Below are 14,228 nucleotides of genomic sequence, written 5' to 3' on the forward strand. Positions count from 1 at the left end.
GGTGAGCAAATACTAGTTGTCCTTACACCTGTAAGATGGGTCTTTTGAGGTTACCAACATCACTGGCTCTGAACCACAACAGGGAACATGTGATCTACTTTTCTCCCCACTTGTCCAGATCTTAAACATTTTTAAAAATTCTCAAATTTAGCGGTGATAGTAGAAAATAGTCACTGCTTCCTTTATCACTGTTCCATGGGGTTCAACTCCCTATCTACATATAGAGTCCCCTTTGAAATAGGCTGCACTAATGAAGCAGAGCAGGGTAAAGGATAATCCAAGAGGCTAACCTTTGGGGTGCATTCCCTGATTTCTAGTTAGTAGATTTGCTCTGCTAATTATACGGCTCGATTTGCTTGGATAAGTGTTAACACTCAGCTGCATTCCTAAAGCATATGTCAGCTGGTTGGGGGAAGACAGCCAGAATTGTGTTAGGCATCAGAAGAAAACTGGATCAGGCTTTAAAATTAACCACAATTAGTCCCAGAAAGTGGATAATAACAAGTTAACTGTGACTCTTCATTTCCTTCCAACTCTGAAATTCTAGGAACCATACAACACCTCATCCTCTAGCCATGCCCCACCCCCCCCGGCAGAGAACCCTAATGCTGAAGTAGCAGCTGCATCTGGGTATAGAAGTGATTTTGTTCCTCCTGGGGCCAAAAAAACTGGGTAATTGTAGTAGGAACTTTCCCGTCACATCAGAGAATTACCCACAATTATGTGATAAAAGGAAAATGCCTCTAACAGAAGCACTCTCTCTGAGCAATTACAGCGAAATGATGACAGGCAGCTGAAAGCGGCACTTGCAGAGTATCGATCTCCCCCAGAAGAGGAGGGAGGGCTCTGAGGGGCGGAGGGTAGGGAGTGCAGAGAACTGACAGGAAGGAGGCCGGAGGAAAGCAACAGAAAGAACACTGGCTCACCTGGGCTTTTCTCTGCTGTGCACAAAACGCACTTTTTTCTCCTTCACATCTTTCCAACTGAAGTGGCCAGCCTTGTCGAGCTGAACCTCTTTTCCATTCCTTGAGAGCACGAGCTGACCATTGGTGGGGGTGCTCACCACATGGAACAGTAGGTCTTCGACCCTGCCACCCTGGTCTTGAACATTCAGGAGGAAAAAGTCCAGTGGCTTCATTGAACCAATTGCAAGGGTGAGGGAGCCATTTACGTGAAGACTAGGGGTGTGTATTTTGCCTGGAAAACATACGAATCCAAAGGTCAGGCTTGGTACAGTCACTAATTAGCTTATTATTATTATTTTCTTAAATAAATATACATGTAATGTTCATTCAGAACTACAAAGATGGGGCTTCCCTGGTGGCTCAGTGGTAAAGAATTCACCTACACGGCAGGAGACACAGGAGACATGGGTTCATAGGTTGGGAAGATCCCTAGGAGAAGAGAATGGCTACCCACACCAGTATTCTTGCCTGGAGAATTCCATGGACAGAGGAGCCTGGCAGGCTACAGCCCATGGGGTTGCAAAGAGTCAGACATGACAGAAGGGTAATGTTGATTCAGAACTACAACAATGAAACTCTAGACTACTGTATTCTGTAAGCCTCCTTCTAATCCAGTGGTTCTCTTCCTAGATGTGCATGAGAATAACATAGGGTGTCAGTGTTACACTATAAAACTCCTAGAAGAATATACAGGAGAAAATCTTGGTGATCTTAAGTTAGACAAAGCTTTCTTACATATGACACAAAAAGCACAAGTGACAGAAGAAAAAAATAGATACAGCAGACGTCATTAATACTAAAAACGTTTGTGCTTCAAAGGACATTAGCAGGAAAATGAAAAGAGAATCCACAGAATAGGAGAAAATATTTGCAAATCACATATCTGAAAAGGGATTTGTATCCCCTTTGTATCCAGGATATACATAAAGAATTCTTACAACTCAATAAATGACAAATAAACCAATTTAAAAATAGGCAGTGAATGGACATTTCTCCTAAGAAGATATACAGAAGGTCAATAAGCACATGAAAAGGTGCTCAACATTATCAGTCATCAGGGAAATTTGAATTAAAATCACAAGATATCATCATCTCACACCCATTTTAGGAAGCACAATAAAGTGTTCCTGAGGGTGTAGAGAAACTAGAAATCTCATATATTGCTGATGGAATGAAAAATGGTAAGCCACTTAGGAAGACAGTCTGGTGATTCCTCAAGCTATTAAACACAGAGCTACCACATGATCCAGCAATTCTGCTCCTAGGCATATACCCAAGAGTTCTGAAAGCATAGAAAGTGAAAGTGCAAGTCCCTCAGTCATGTTTGACTCTTTGCGACCCCATGGAATATACACACAGTCCAAGGAATTCTCCAGGACAGAATACTGGTAGCCTTTCCCTTCTCCAGCAGATCTTCCCAACCCAGGGATTGAATCTAGGTCTCCTGCATTGCAGGCAGATTCTTTACCAGCTGAGCCACAAGGGAAGCCCAAGAGTAGTGGAGTGGGTAGCCTATCCCTACTCCAACAGATCTTCCCTACCCAGGAATCGAACCAGGGTCTCCTGCATTGCAGGCAGATTCTTTACCAACTGAGCTATCAGTGAAGCCCATTGAAAGCATATGTCCATAGAAAAACTGTAACACCAATGTTCATAGCAGTGTTATTTATAAAAAACAAAAGTGGAAACAACTGAAACAATCAGGCATCAATTGAATGAATAAACAAAATGTGGTATATGCATATAATGGAGTATTATTCAAGCATAAAAAGAAATGAGGTACTGATACGTGTTCTAACACAAAGGAACCTTGAAAATACTATGCGAGGTGAAAGCAGCCAGATGTAAAAGGCCACATATTGTATGCTTCCATTTATGTGAACTATTTAGGGTAGGCTATTCCATAGAGACAGAAAGCACTGTGGTTTCTGTGTTTAGCAGGAGCTAAGGCAATAGGTCAGTAGAGAGAGATTACTAATCGTTACTGGATTTCTTTTTAGGATGATTAAAATGACCTAGAATTAGATTGTGATGATGGTTGTGTAGCATTGTGGATATACTAAAACCTTATTATGTACTTTCAAGGGTAAGTTCTATGGTATGTGAATTATATCTCAATAACAACAATAAAGAATCAAAGAGATTTTTTAAAACAATATTGATACTTAGGCTCCACCACCAGAGATTCTAACTTAGATGTTCTGGGGTGGAGCCGTGGTCATTTTATAAGCTCCACAGGTAATCCTAGTTGGTTGCCACATTGGAGAACACAGTCCTCTCTTAACACATCTGTCATATCCGACCATCAGACCTACCAAGGGCAAGAGGAGAGACAAGTGCCAAATACCATTTGCAGGAACAGCACCAGTTAACCTACAGTGAAGTAGGATTATTAGTGGCTTACATTCAGAATTCAAGTGAAATATACACACGTTGCTTTAAAAATTTACGATCTGTGTCCACAAGAAACATATGATGGATGAGTTAGGATTTTTGACCTTGATGTGGAATTCATCCCATCTCCTGCAAGTTGTTTTGCCTGAGCTTTAATTGGCAGTGCTTCCTTTTACAAGTAGGACAGACAGGGCAGTTTAGGAATGCCAAGTTTCAAGGGAACTACTTCTAATGTAAGATTACTCTAACGAAAAGTCAAATTCATTTGCACAAGTTGACTTCTATTACATCCCAAGTGGGGTAAGCTGACTCTCAAGTACTTAGGGCTTCAGAAGGATCCCAATAAAATAAGCTAAAGATAATTTTTTCCCATGGGAAGTCTTAATATCATAGGAGGTCAGAAACACAGCAATGAAAAATATGATTGATTGCAGGTGATAAAACATGATTCCTGTTATTGATGAAGGACACTCAAAAGCCAAGAAATGCTCAGAACTCCCAATTTTCATTCACCTGTAAAAATTTGGGGGTCCAAAATTAAGCCTGAATTTAAATTTTATTCTCTTTGTTGTTTAAGGTAAAATGTCCACTGATGTGTTAGACAAGACTAGTTCCATTTCTTTAACATGTTACCTAATTCTCAATGGCACACAGAGTGGCTTGAAATCCATCTACTTCCAGTATATGAACCTAATAGGGCAGGCTCCTAATTAGGCACCATTCACTAATTATTTATCATTTATCTCCAGTGTGCACAAAGAATACATCATTGCAGCTGGCCATAATTAGCTCTACCTGTTGATAAAAATATAATAAATATAAGCATATATATAAAATGTTCTATAACATGGCTGTGGTTCAGGAACATAATTAAGTTTTATGTCAAATTTCTGATCTGATAGTTGTGACTTTTAAAGTGCAGATTACTTCTTTTTCCCTTCCAAAGGTCTTAGAAGTTGAATTCTCCCAATTTTTCACTGTCTCTAAATAAGTCCCTTACAGCAGCACCTAGGGTTTTCCCAGAATGGGAAGCCTGCATTTTACATCACATGGGCCAACTGTATCTGCAAACTCAGCCTCTGCATGGAGAAATTACAGGTGATTTCACCAGACCATTGGAGGAGAAGCACTTACCAGCACATGTCTCATTAGAAGAGTGGGTGGAGAAGCCAGGAACACAGTTGGAAACACAAAGACCACTCTTCAGAAAGAAGCCCTGGTCACAGAGGTGACACCAATCTCTGCGGCTGCACTGCGAGCACCACTTAGGGCAGGCTATCAAAAACAGGACACATCAAATCAGGCAGGACGAAGGCACAGGCACTCAGCGAAGGCCACCAGTGACAAAGAAATGAAGACTGAAAGCACAGCAACACATGACCCCCAGCTGTAGCAGAAGAGAGTTCTGAGCATTGCCTACAGATTTTCAAAGACAGCTGGTCTACCCCAGAAAGGCAGTGAACAGGAAGGAGCACCTTTGCTTTACACACTATGACCTGAACACGTTGCACATAAATGGATTGTTTAAAAAGGTAACCATACTGACTTGTAAGGGAGGCAGTTTCTAGGCATTAAGAGCATAAATCCTGTTGGGGTATCATTCCTCTTTTCTACTACTTAACAGGTGTTGAATTTGGGCTGTTTTAACAGCCTGTGCTGTAATAATTTTCTCATCTTAAAAATGGAGATAGTCTTGATAATAGCACCTAATGCACTGATTGTTGGTTGGATTACAGGTGCTCTACATAATGAGAAGTGACCAGAGTAGTACTGGGCACACGAAAGAACTCAAATGTACCACTATCATGACTTTTCTTATTTTTATTATTATTTTAAATATATGGGGAAAGCAAGCTTTTTAAAAAGACCATAGATTATTTCTTTGAATCAAGTCAATTATCTTCTATAAATCAAATGTTTACTGCTTATTATTTTGCTTCCTCAGTTGAGCTGTTAGAAAGAGGTGGCACAGGATGGTTTAAAAAGTCTTGAATCAGAAAATCTGAGTTTAATAGCTGATTTTATGTTGCACTGGTTAATTCTTAATTCTTAAGCCTCTTTTTTTTTCCACTTGAAAACAGGATTCATAGTGTCTGCCATATTTTACCAAGTGATTGTGAATGTGAAATGAGATAATGCAGATGAAGGAAATTTGGGAAAACGTAAAATGCCATGCCTGGGTAAAGGCATTATCATTAAATATCAATTATCCTTTAAAGTATGGGCTTCCCAGGAGGCTCAGTGATAAAGAATCCATCTGCGAATGCAGGAGATGCAGGTTTGATACCTGCGTCAGGAAGATTCCCTGGAGAAGGAAATGGCAAGCCACTCCAGTATTCTCGTCTGGAGAACCCGATGGACAGAGGAGCCCGGTGAGCTACAGTCCATGGGGTCACAAAGAGTCAGACATGACTTAGTGACTGAACAATAGCAACACGGTACCAAGTTTTGATAGAAATGATGAGAACAAACTGAGGAAGCTCTTGTGAATAACTTAATGGACAAGGAGATTAAGACTTTGGGTTTAACTTCAGTTTAATATAAAAGTTCAACATATCTCACTAAAATGTTCCCAAAATTTCTATTCTTTAAGGATATAATGGCAATAACAAGGTCAATGGGTAATTTAGTCTACACGTTGAAAACCCTGGCCCCATGTTAACAGGGCTGACCTACTCTTAATGGACACCTCACCTTAGTTCAATATAAGCTTTCTAGTCCATGAAATATTGGCTTCGTTTCCATGCAGAGTTTTAGGGCCAACACTGATTTGTGCAAAAGAATTATTGGTCTGCACTTTTACATTCCATTTAGCCAGCCATTGGCAGGGGTGCACAAGAAGCCATCAATTACTTTAGGCCAAACTCCCTGGGTTTTCATTCTGCTCCTAATTCAGACTCTCCTTGGCTACCTGAGAGTCAACACGCCTGACTTCCTTGCTGCCCTCACTTCTTTCAGAGAACGCAGCACAGTCTCCAACGCACCTGTGCATTTGTGGTTAGCGTGGTCTGCAAAGAAACCCTTCCTGCATTCCTGGACACACTGGGCTTCCAAGAGGAGAAACGGCTCTTCACAGCGGGTGCACTCACGGGGACCTTGGCACTGGAGACAGTGGCTGTCACAGCCTGAAAGACACAAGTCAAGTCGACAGGAGTGTGTGTGGCTTTCCAAGGGGCTCCTGGCCCTCGTGGTGAGGCCAGGCAACCTAGTGGGCCAGGCAGCAGACTGGGAGTCAGGAAGCCAGGCTTCTGATTGTGACTGCTGTGCTGACTAACTGGGTGACTTAGCACTAGTTACTGCACTTCTCTGAGCCTCAGTGTCCTGTAAAATGGAATGAACATGCTGCTCTACCCAGCTCTTTGGATAAAGGCCAAATTATACAAGGAAAAATACTCTGCAAACTATAAATTGACAGATATTTTCCAGCAGTCATGTATGGATATGAGAGGTGGACCATGAAGAGGGCTGAGCACTGAAGAATTGATGCTTTCCAATTGTGGTGCTGGAAAAGACTCTTGAGAGTCCCTTGTACCACAAGGAGATCAGACCAGTCAATCCTAAAGAAAATCAACCTTGAATATTCACTGGAAGGACTGATGCTGAAGCTGAAGCTCCAATACTCTATCCACCTGATGTGAAGAGCCGACTCACTGGAAAAGACCCAGATGCTGGGCAAGACTGAGGGCAAGAGGCAAAGGGAGCAACAAAGGATGAGATGGTTGGATGATGGCATCACCGACTCAATGGACATGAGTTTGAGCAAACTCCAGGAGACAGTGAAGGGCAAGGGAGCCTGGCATGCTATAGCTCATGGGGTTGGACATGACTTAGAAACTGAAGAACAACAAGCTAGTATCATCATTACGGTCCAGTCCTGGGCTCTCTACACTGCTTCTCTGAAGTGTCAGTCTTTCCTGGCTGGCCTGGTCAGTTATCAGAGGATCACCCAAGGATGCTCCCAGGAAGGCTGCCTGTGCACTTTGGGTGGCATTTCAGGATGTGAAGATTTTATGGTGTTAAATTAAGGCTGAAACAGGTACTGGACCAGAGTAAGGTGATAGATACATATGGAGGCTTGTGGAAGGCAGATGGTGGAATAATATGATCTTTTAATGTGCTCAGATGACCAGAGCACACTGACTCCTCCATCTGGAGCACAGCACTGTTCAATTTTTAAGGAAATCCAAAACTAATGGTCAAAACATACCTGTTTTTGTGGCCATATACCCTTAAGATTCCCATGTGGACTTCGAAATTATCAAATGTTGTGCTAGAGCATGGGCTTCCCGGGTGGAGCTAGTGGTAAAGAACCCCCCTGCCAATGTAGGAGACATAAGAGACACTGGTGAGATCCCTGGGTTGGGAAGATCCTCTAGAGGAGGAAATGGCAACCCACTCCAGTACTCTTTCCTGGAGAATCCAGTGGACAGAGGAGCTTGGCAGGCTACAGTCCATGGGATCGCAAAAAGTTGGACATGACTGAAGCAACTTAGTATACAAGTTGGGGCATGGGAGAAGGAAAAAGGGGACATTTTCATTATAACAAAGAAAAGCTCTTAAGAAGGAAACCAGAAATCGGATAAAAAGCCATAAGGAAAACTTTCCATGGGCTCCTTCTCGGAACAGTGGCAATCAGAAGAGATGGAAGCTTGGGTGAGCACAGAGAAGGGCTGCAGACACTTACTCTTGCAGAGGCCCAGGTCCTGGTAAAATGATGCTGAGCACTGCTCCACGCAGGCACCATCCTGGAGAACATAGCCATCCATGCATTGGAGGCAGTCTGTCCTCAGAGGCCCGCTGCATGCATTGCAACTCCAGTCACACTCTAGAAAGAAAGTTCCTTCAATCAGCTTCCTTTCTGTCCACCCTCAGTCCCAGAGAATAATTTACAAGGATGCTGTCTGCAGCTGCATGGGGTAACGTGAGGACACCATAAGAGATGTCAGGTACGTGAGCTCTAATGAGGCTCTGCTTGTAGTAGCCCGCACGCCTCTCTGAGGTTGAGTGTTTCCTAATTATGTTAGATACGGCACATACACGGCATGTACAAGGATTGCTCCACACTTGTATGAAGCCTGCTTGTCAGCGGGGCTGCTGAGGAGCCAAACCAACTGGATCTTATTTGATATGGACTCTAGAGTTCTGTATCCCCGAGACACAGCATCTTCATGCAAAGTCTGCTCCAGAGATTAGCCAAATTGCTTCCACAAACCTAACAGGACCTCCTCCAAATGCCAACAGGTAAAGGAAGTCAGGGGTTTTCCTAGTGGTTCAGATAGTACAGAATCTGCCTGCAAAGCAGGAGAGCTGGGTTCGATCCCTGGGTCGGGAAGATTCCCTGGAGAAGGGAATGGTAATTGACTCCAGTATTCTTGTCTGGAGAATCCCATGGACAGAAGAGCCTAGCAGGCTACAGTCCATGGGGTGGCAAAGAATTGGACATGATTGAGCAAATAACACTTTCACTTTCAAAGGATGTCAGAGACTCAAGGAAGGATTTTTCTGCTCACTACACTGAAACCAGCTGTGTGACTTCCTTCCTCTCAGAAATCAGGCAGTGACCAGCACAACGCAAAGAAGAACTGATGCTGGAGTTAAAGGGGTGTGAAAGAACGGTACTGAAAGAAAGGGATTCCTGAAATAAAACAGATCTCATGTACGGCAGACTTGATTCCTTTACATGTTCATTATCTCAAACATTTGTGGAGTATACAGTCTCGAGCCAGCTTATCAAGTGGTGGGTGTAGACTGTCCTCAAGAAGCTTATGTTCGAGTGGGTCCCAGCCCAAGTCACCCACACAAGTGATCCAGGGGGATCGTTAGAAATACAGATCATCAGGTTCACTGTCAGGACTACCGAGTCAGGCCCGGGGTGTGGGACGCAGGAAAACGTGGTGCTGTGGCTATGGCTTTGGTGCTTATGATTATTCTGGTTGTTGCTGCTGTTGTTTTGGCCCAGGCAATTTGGATGCTGTCAGAAAATGCAAAGTCCTAGCTCGAAAGGTCAGTCCTTCATGCATGGATGACAGACAAGAAAGCAGAGTTAAGCACTTGGTTTTGAAATCAAGTAGATCTATGGTCAAGTCACAGTGGAAGTGACAAATAGATTCAAAGGATTATATCTGATAGAGTGACTGAAGAACTATGGACCGAGGTTTGTGATATTGTACATGAGGCAGTGATCAAGACCATTCCCAAGAAAAAGAAATGCAAAAAGGCAAAATGGTTGTGCGAGGAGGCCTTACAATTAGCTGAGAAAAGAAAAGACACGAAAGGCAAAGGAGAAAAGGAAAGATATACTCATTTGAATGCAGAATTCCAAAAAATAAGAAGGAGAGATAAGAAAGCCTTCCTCAGTGATCAATGCAAAGAAATAGAGGAAAACAATAGAATGGGAAAGATTAGAGCTCTCTTCAAGAAAACTAGAGATACCAAGGGAACATTTCATGCAAAGATGGGCACAGTAAAGGACACAAATGGTATGGACCTGACAGAAGCAGAAGATATTAAGAAGAAGTGGTAACAATAAACACAAGAACTATAAAAAAAAGATCTGTATGACTGAGATAACCATGATGGTGTGATCACTCCCCTAGAGCCAGACATTCTGGAATGTGAAGTCAATCTGGCCTTAGGAAACATCACCATGAACAAAGCCAGTGGAGGTGATGGAATTCCAGTTGAGCTATTTCAAATCCTAAAAGATGATGCCGTGAAAGTGCTGCACACAATATGCCAGCAAATTTGGAAAACTCAGCAGTGGCCACAGGATTGGAAAAGTTCAGTTTTCATTTCAATCCCAAAGAAAGGCAACCAAAGAATGTTCAAACTACCTCAAAATTGCACTCATCTCACACGCTAGCAAAGTAATGCTCAAAATTCTCTAAGCCAGGCTTCAAGAATATGTGAACCATGAACTTCCAGATGTTCAAGCTGGATTTAGAAAAGGCAGAGGAACCAGAGATCAAATTGCCAACATCCGATGGATCACTGAAAAAGCAGGAGAGTTCCAAAAAAACATCGACTTCTGCTTTATTGAGTACGCCAAAGCCTTTGACTGTGTGGATCACAACAAACTGTGGAAAATTCTTCAAGAGATGGGAATACCAGACCACCTGACCAACCTCCTGAGAAATCTATATGCAGGTCAAGAAGCAACAATTAGAACAGGACATGGAACAACAGAGTGATTCTAAATCAGGAAATGAGTACGTCAAGGCTGTATATTGTCACTCTGCTTATTTAACTTATATGCAGAGTACATCATGATAAACGCTGGGCTGGATGAAGCACAAGCTGGAATCAAGATTGCCAGGAGAAATATCAATAACGTCAGGTATGCAGATGACACCACCCTTATGGCAGAAAGTGAAGAAGAACCAAAGAGCTTCTTGATGAAAGTGAAAGAGGAAAGTGAAAAAGTTGGCTTAAAACTCAACATTCAGAAAACTAAGATCATGGCATCCGATTCCATCACTTCATGGCAAATAGATGGGGAAGTAGTGGAAACAGTGAAAGACTATTTTTGGGGACTCCAAAATCACTGCAGATGGTGACTGCAACAATGAAATTAAAACCAGCTTGTTCCTTGAAAGAAAAGCTATGATCAACCTAGACAGCTTATTAAAAAAAGCAGAGACATTACTTTGTCAACAAAGTTCTGTCTAGTCAAGGCTATGGTTTTTCCAGTAGTCATGTATGGATGTGAGAGTTGGACTATAAAGAAAGCTAAGCTCTGAAGAATTGATGCTTTTGAACTGTGGTGTTGGAGAAGACTCTTGAGAGTCCCTTGGACTGCAAGGAGATCCAACCAGTCCATCCTAAAGGAGATCAGTCCTGGGTGTTCATTGGAAGGACTGATGTTGAAGCTGAAACTCCAATACTTTGGCCACCTGATGCAAAGAGCTGACTCATTTGAAAAGACCCTGATGCTGGGAAAGAGTGAAGGCAGGAGGAGAAGGGGACGACAGAGGATGAGATGGTTGGATGGCATCACTGACTGGATGGACATGAGTTTGGGTAAGCTCCAGGAGTTGGTGATGGACAGGGAGGCCTGGTGTGCTGCAGTCCGTGGGGTCACAAAGAGTTGGACACGACTGAGTGACCAAACTGAACTGATATTCAAGTCAAAGCTTTGTCACTTTTAATCTGTATGTCTTACACACCTTCCTTGAGCTTTCTGAGCCTTAGTTTCTTTTTCTGTTAAACATGGATAAGAAGAGCATCTTCATAAGGTTATTATGAATATTGGAGAAGGAAATGGCAAACCACTCCAATATTCTTTCCTGGCAAATTCCATGAACAGAGGAACCTGGTGGGCTATGGTCCATGGGGTCTCAGAGTTGGACATGGCTTAGTGACTGAGCAACAATAACAACAAATTGTGAAGATTAAATGGAATAATGAATTGAAGGAACTCAGCACAGTGCCTGGTACATGGCAATTTAATAAACGTTTGTGGCCGAAGTTGTTTCTCTGGAGAAAGCATCACCCCTCAGTGTTGGCTTGTCCCGTGTCCCCCTTCACTAAGAAGCTAAGGAAGCCTCTCGTTAGTCACCTTTCTCTCTTCTCTGAGGCAACATTTCTAAGTCCCAGAGAAGCAAGTAAATGTGCAAGATAGTACACGTGCTTCTAAGAAGATTCATAGAGTTAATCTCACTCATTTATTTGACTGCCTCAGTCCTGAGGGAAAATGACTAAAACAGAGCCTTGAAGACCACCGGCACGGTTATGAAATCACTTTACAACAGGGAGGATTTGTGGGTATCTTGTTTTTCACCACAAGCTGAAAACCATCAGTTAGAAAAGAGAAACTAGAAAAGGTTTTGCAGTCTTGAGCACAGCAGACCACCAAAGTTAACAGCCAGGTAGAATTTCTTGGAATGGAAAATACACAATTTTGCAAAATCTTAAAGCATCCCAAGTTTATCTGACAGATGTTTAACCTCCAATTCTGAGCCCTAGCTTTTCTGGCAGCATCATAAAGGGTTAGGGGGGCAGTGTGTGGAACATGGAATGGAGAAATGGAGAAGAGAAATTGAACAGGAGCAAGGAAAATCCACCCTTCAGTTCTGTTTTTCTCTCAGCTGAGTGCTGCCATTGGAAGAGCATATGCTCGATCATTCTTAACACTGGGGAGCAAGGTAAAAGCTACTCGGTTTTTGACATTGCTCCCTTAAGAACACCTGGAGAACCAGGACTGCATCTTCACTCTTTGAAGTATGTTAAGCAGAGATGAACAAATTAGACACAACTTCCTTCCTGATTAAGCTTAGAGTCTGGCAATCTAGAGTTGTAAGTGCAAATGCCTCCAGGCCAAGGAAGGCAACGAAAATCTTCAAAAGAGGCCCGGTGTGATAGAACAGGGAATGATGGGGACTGTGGCAATCTTAGGAGATCGTGCTCCCCCAACGGAGACAATTGCTCCTTGTCTCCAACCTATAGCTACACTGAGGGACGCAAACCCAGTGCTGCCAGACCTTGTGACTCTCAAACTGCAAATCTCAACTTTTGTATGTCAAGTCTTTTGATTATTTAGAAGGCAAAGAGTTAAGAATTTTAAAACACTGTTATAACACATTTAGTGGGGAGAAAAACATGTCTTGGACCAAATACAACCTGAGGGTTTCTAGTTTGCCACCTCTGGTCTAGTAATTAATACTAATGTGCATGTGTGCCATGCTCAGTCATTTCCAACTCTTTGCGGCCCCATGGATTTTCCAGGCAATAATACTGGAGTGGGCTGCCATGCCCTCCTCCAGGGGATTTTCCTGATCCAGGGATTGAACCCTCATCTCCTGCATCTCCTCCATTGGCGGGCGGATTCTTTACCACTGAGCCACCTGGGAAGCCCTCTAGTTACTAACACCTGGCACAATATATAGGCCATGGCAGGTACTCAAAAATACTTGCTTCATACATAAATTAATGAATACAATACATACATACATACATAATGACTTCTCACTATCATCAGAGAAAGTCTAAATATCCAATGACAGTATTTTCCAAATTGGGGGAGTGGAATTCTCCAGTAAAAGGGTATCGCCAAGTAAGAGAGCTGTCGTGCAATTCAGGAAGAGTGCTACCTTTGCACGTCTTGGTGGAGAAGTCCAGATAGTATTGCGGGGCACAGCTCTCATGCTGACAGTCCCCAAAGAGCAGGACCTTGCTTGGATCTCGGCAGGAGGTACAGCTGGCCTGTGAATCACAGCTTGCACAATGCACGTTGCATGCTGAGCAGATAGGAAAAGAAAGTGACCAGATGATTAGAATTGCAAATATGGAAGCACTGATCAAATCTAGACAGATGCTGTGAAGGAACAGCCTTGCTCCAACCTGTTCTCTAAACACTGCTCAGAATCCTCCCCTGTGATCAACAGTAACAGAAAATGTTAGTCTTATCTTCCAAAATCAAAAAGGGAAAGTTTATTTTCCAGAGAAGATAAATTATAAAACCAAGAACAGAAATCCCACATCCAAACTGTTCCATGCCTCAGTCACAGAATTTATACTTATTCCAAGATCTCTGGAATAATAATCCAGAGTGTCACTGGAACTTGGCTTCTTAAGGAATCAAGGCTCCTACAGTTCTCAACGTAGATTTAGATTTTTGTGTGACGCCAAGATTAAAATCGGGTACTGACTTAATCTGGAGCTCGGGAAATCCCATATTTTAAGATACAAAGGACTCTAAGGTGAACTGGGTTACCGATTTTCCCAGTTCTAATTCTTACCAGCCACTTATTTGGGCATTCATAGATGATCCCCAAACCCTGTCACCTGCCATGCTTCCGTCTCTCTCTGATTTAACAACTAGCATTTCTCCACCTGCTCAGTTGTTTACTCTAGAAACCTTAGAATCTATTC

General features: G+C 42.7%; 1 protein-coding gene across 1 annotated transcript in view; it reads right to left on the minus strand.

The window, feature by feature from the left end:
* The window catches only part of FRAS1 (Fraser extracellular matrix complex subunit 1), a 502,478-nt gene that overhangs the window by 160,561 nt on the left and 327,689 nt on the right, over positions 1–14,228 (minus strand). Inside the window, exons 23-27 of the mRNA XM_081584176.1 lie at positions 13,448–13,594; positions 8,044–8,184; positions 6,344–6,484; positions 4,494–4,634; positions 927–1,197 (exon numbers count right to left, since the gene is read on the minus strand). Coding sequence (XP_081440302.1) covers positions 927–1,197; positions 4,494–4,634; positions 6,344–6,484; positions 8,044–8,184; positions 13,448–13,594 — 841 coding nt within the window. The remainder of the gene's footprint in view (positions 1–926; positions 1,198–4,493; positions 4,635–6,343; positions 6,485–8,043; positions 8,185–13,447; positions 13,595–14,228) is intronic.

The sequence above is a fragment of the Giraffa tippelskirchi genome, chromosome 1, assembly GCF_054371585.1.
Source record: "Giraffa tippelskirchi isolate mGirTip1 chromosome 1, T2T-mGirTip1v1.2.pri, whole genome shotgun sequence".
Lineage (NCBI taxonomy): Eukaryota > Metazoa > Chordata > Mammalia > Artiodactyla > Giraffidae > Giraffa > Giraffa tippelskirchi.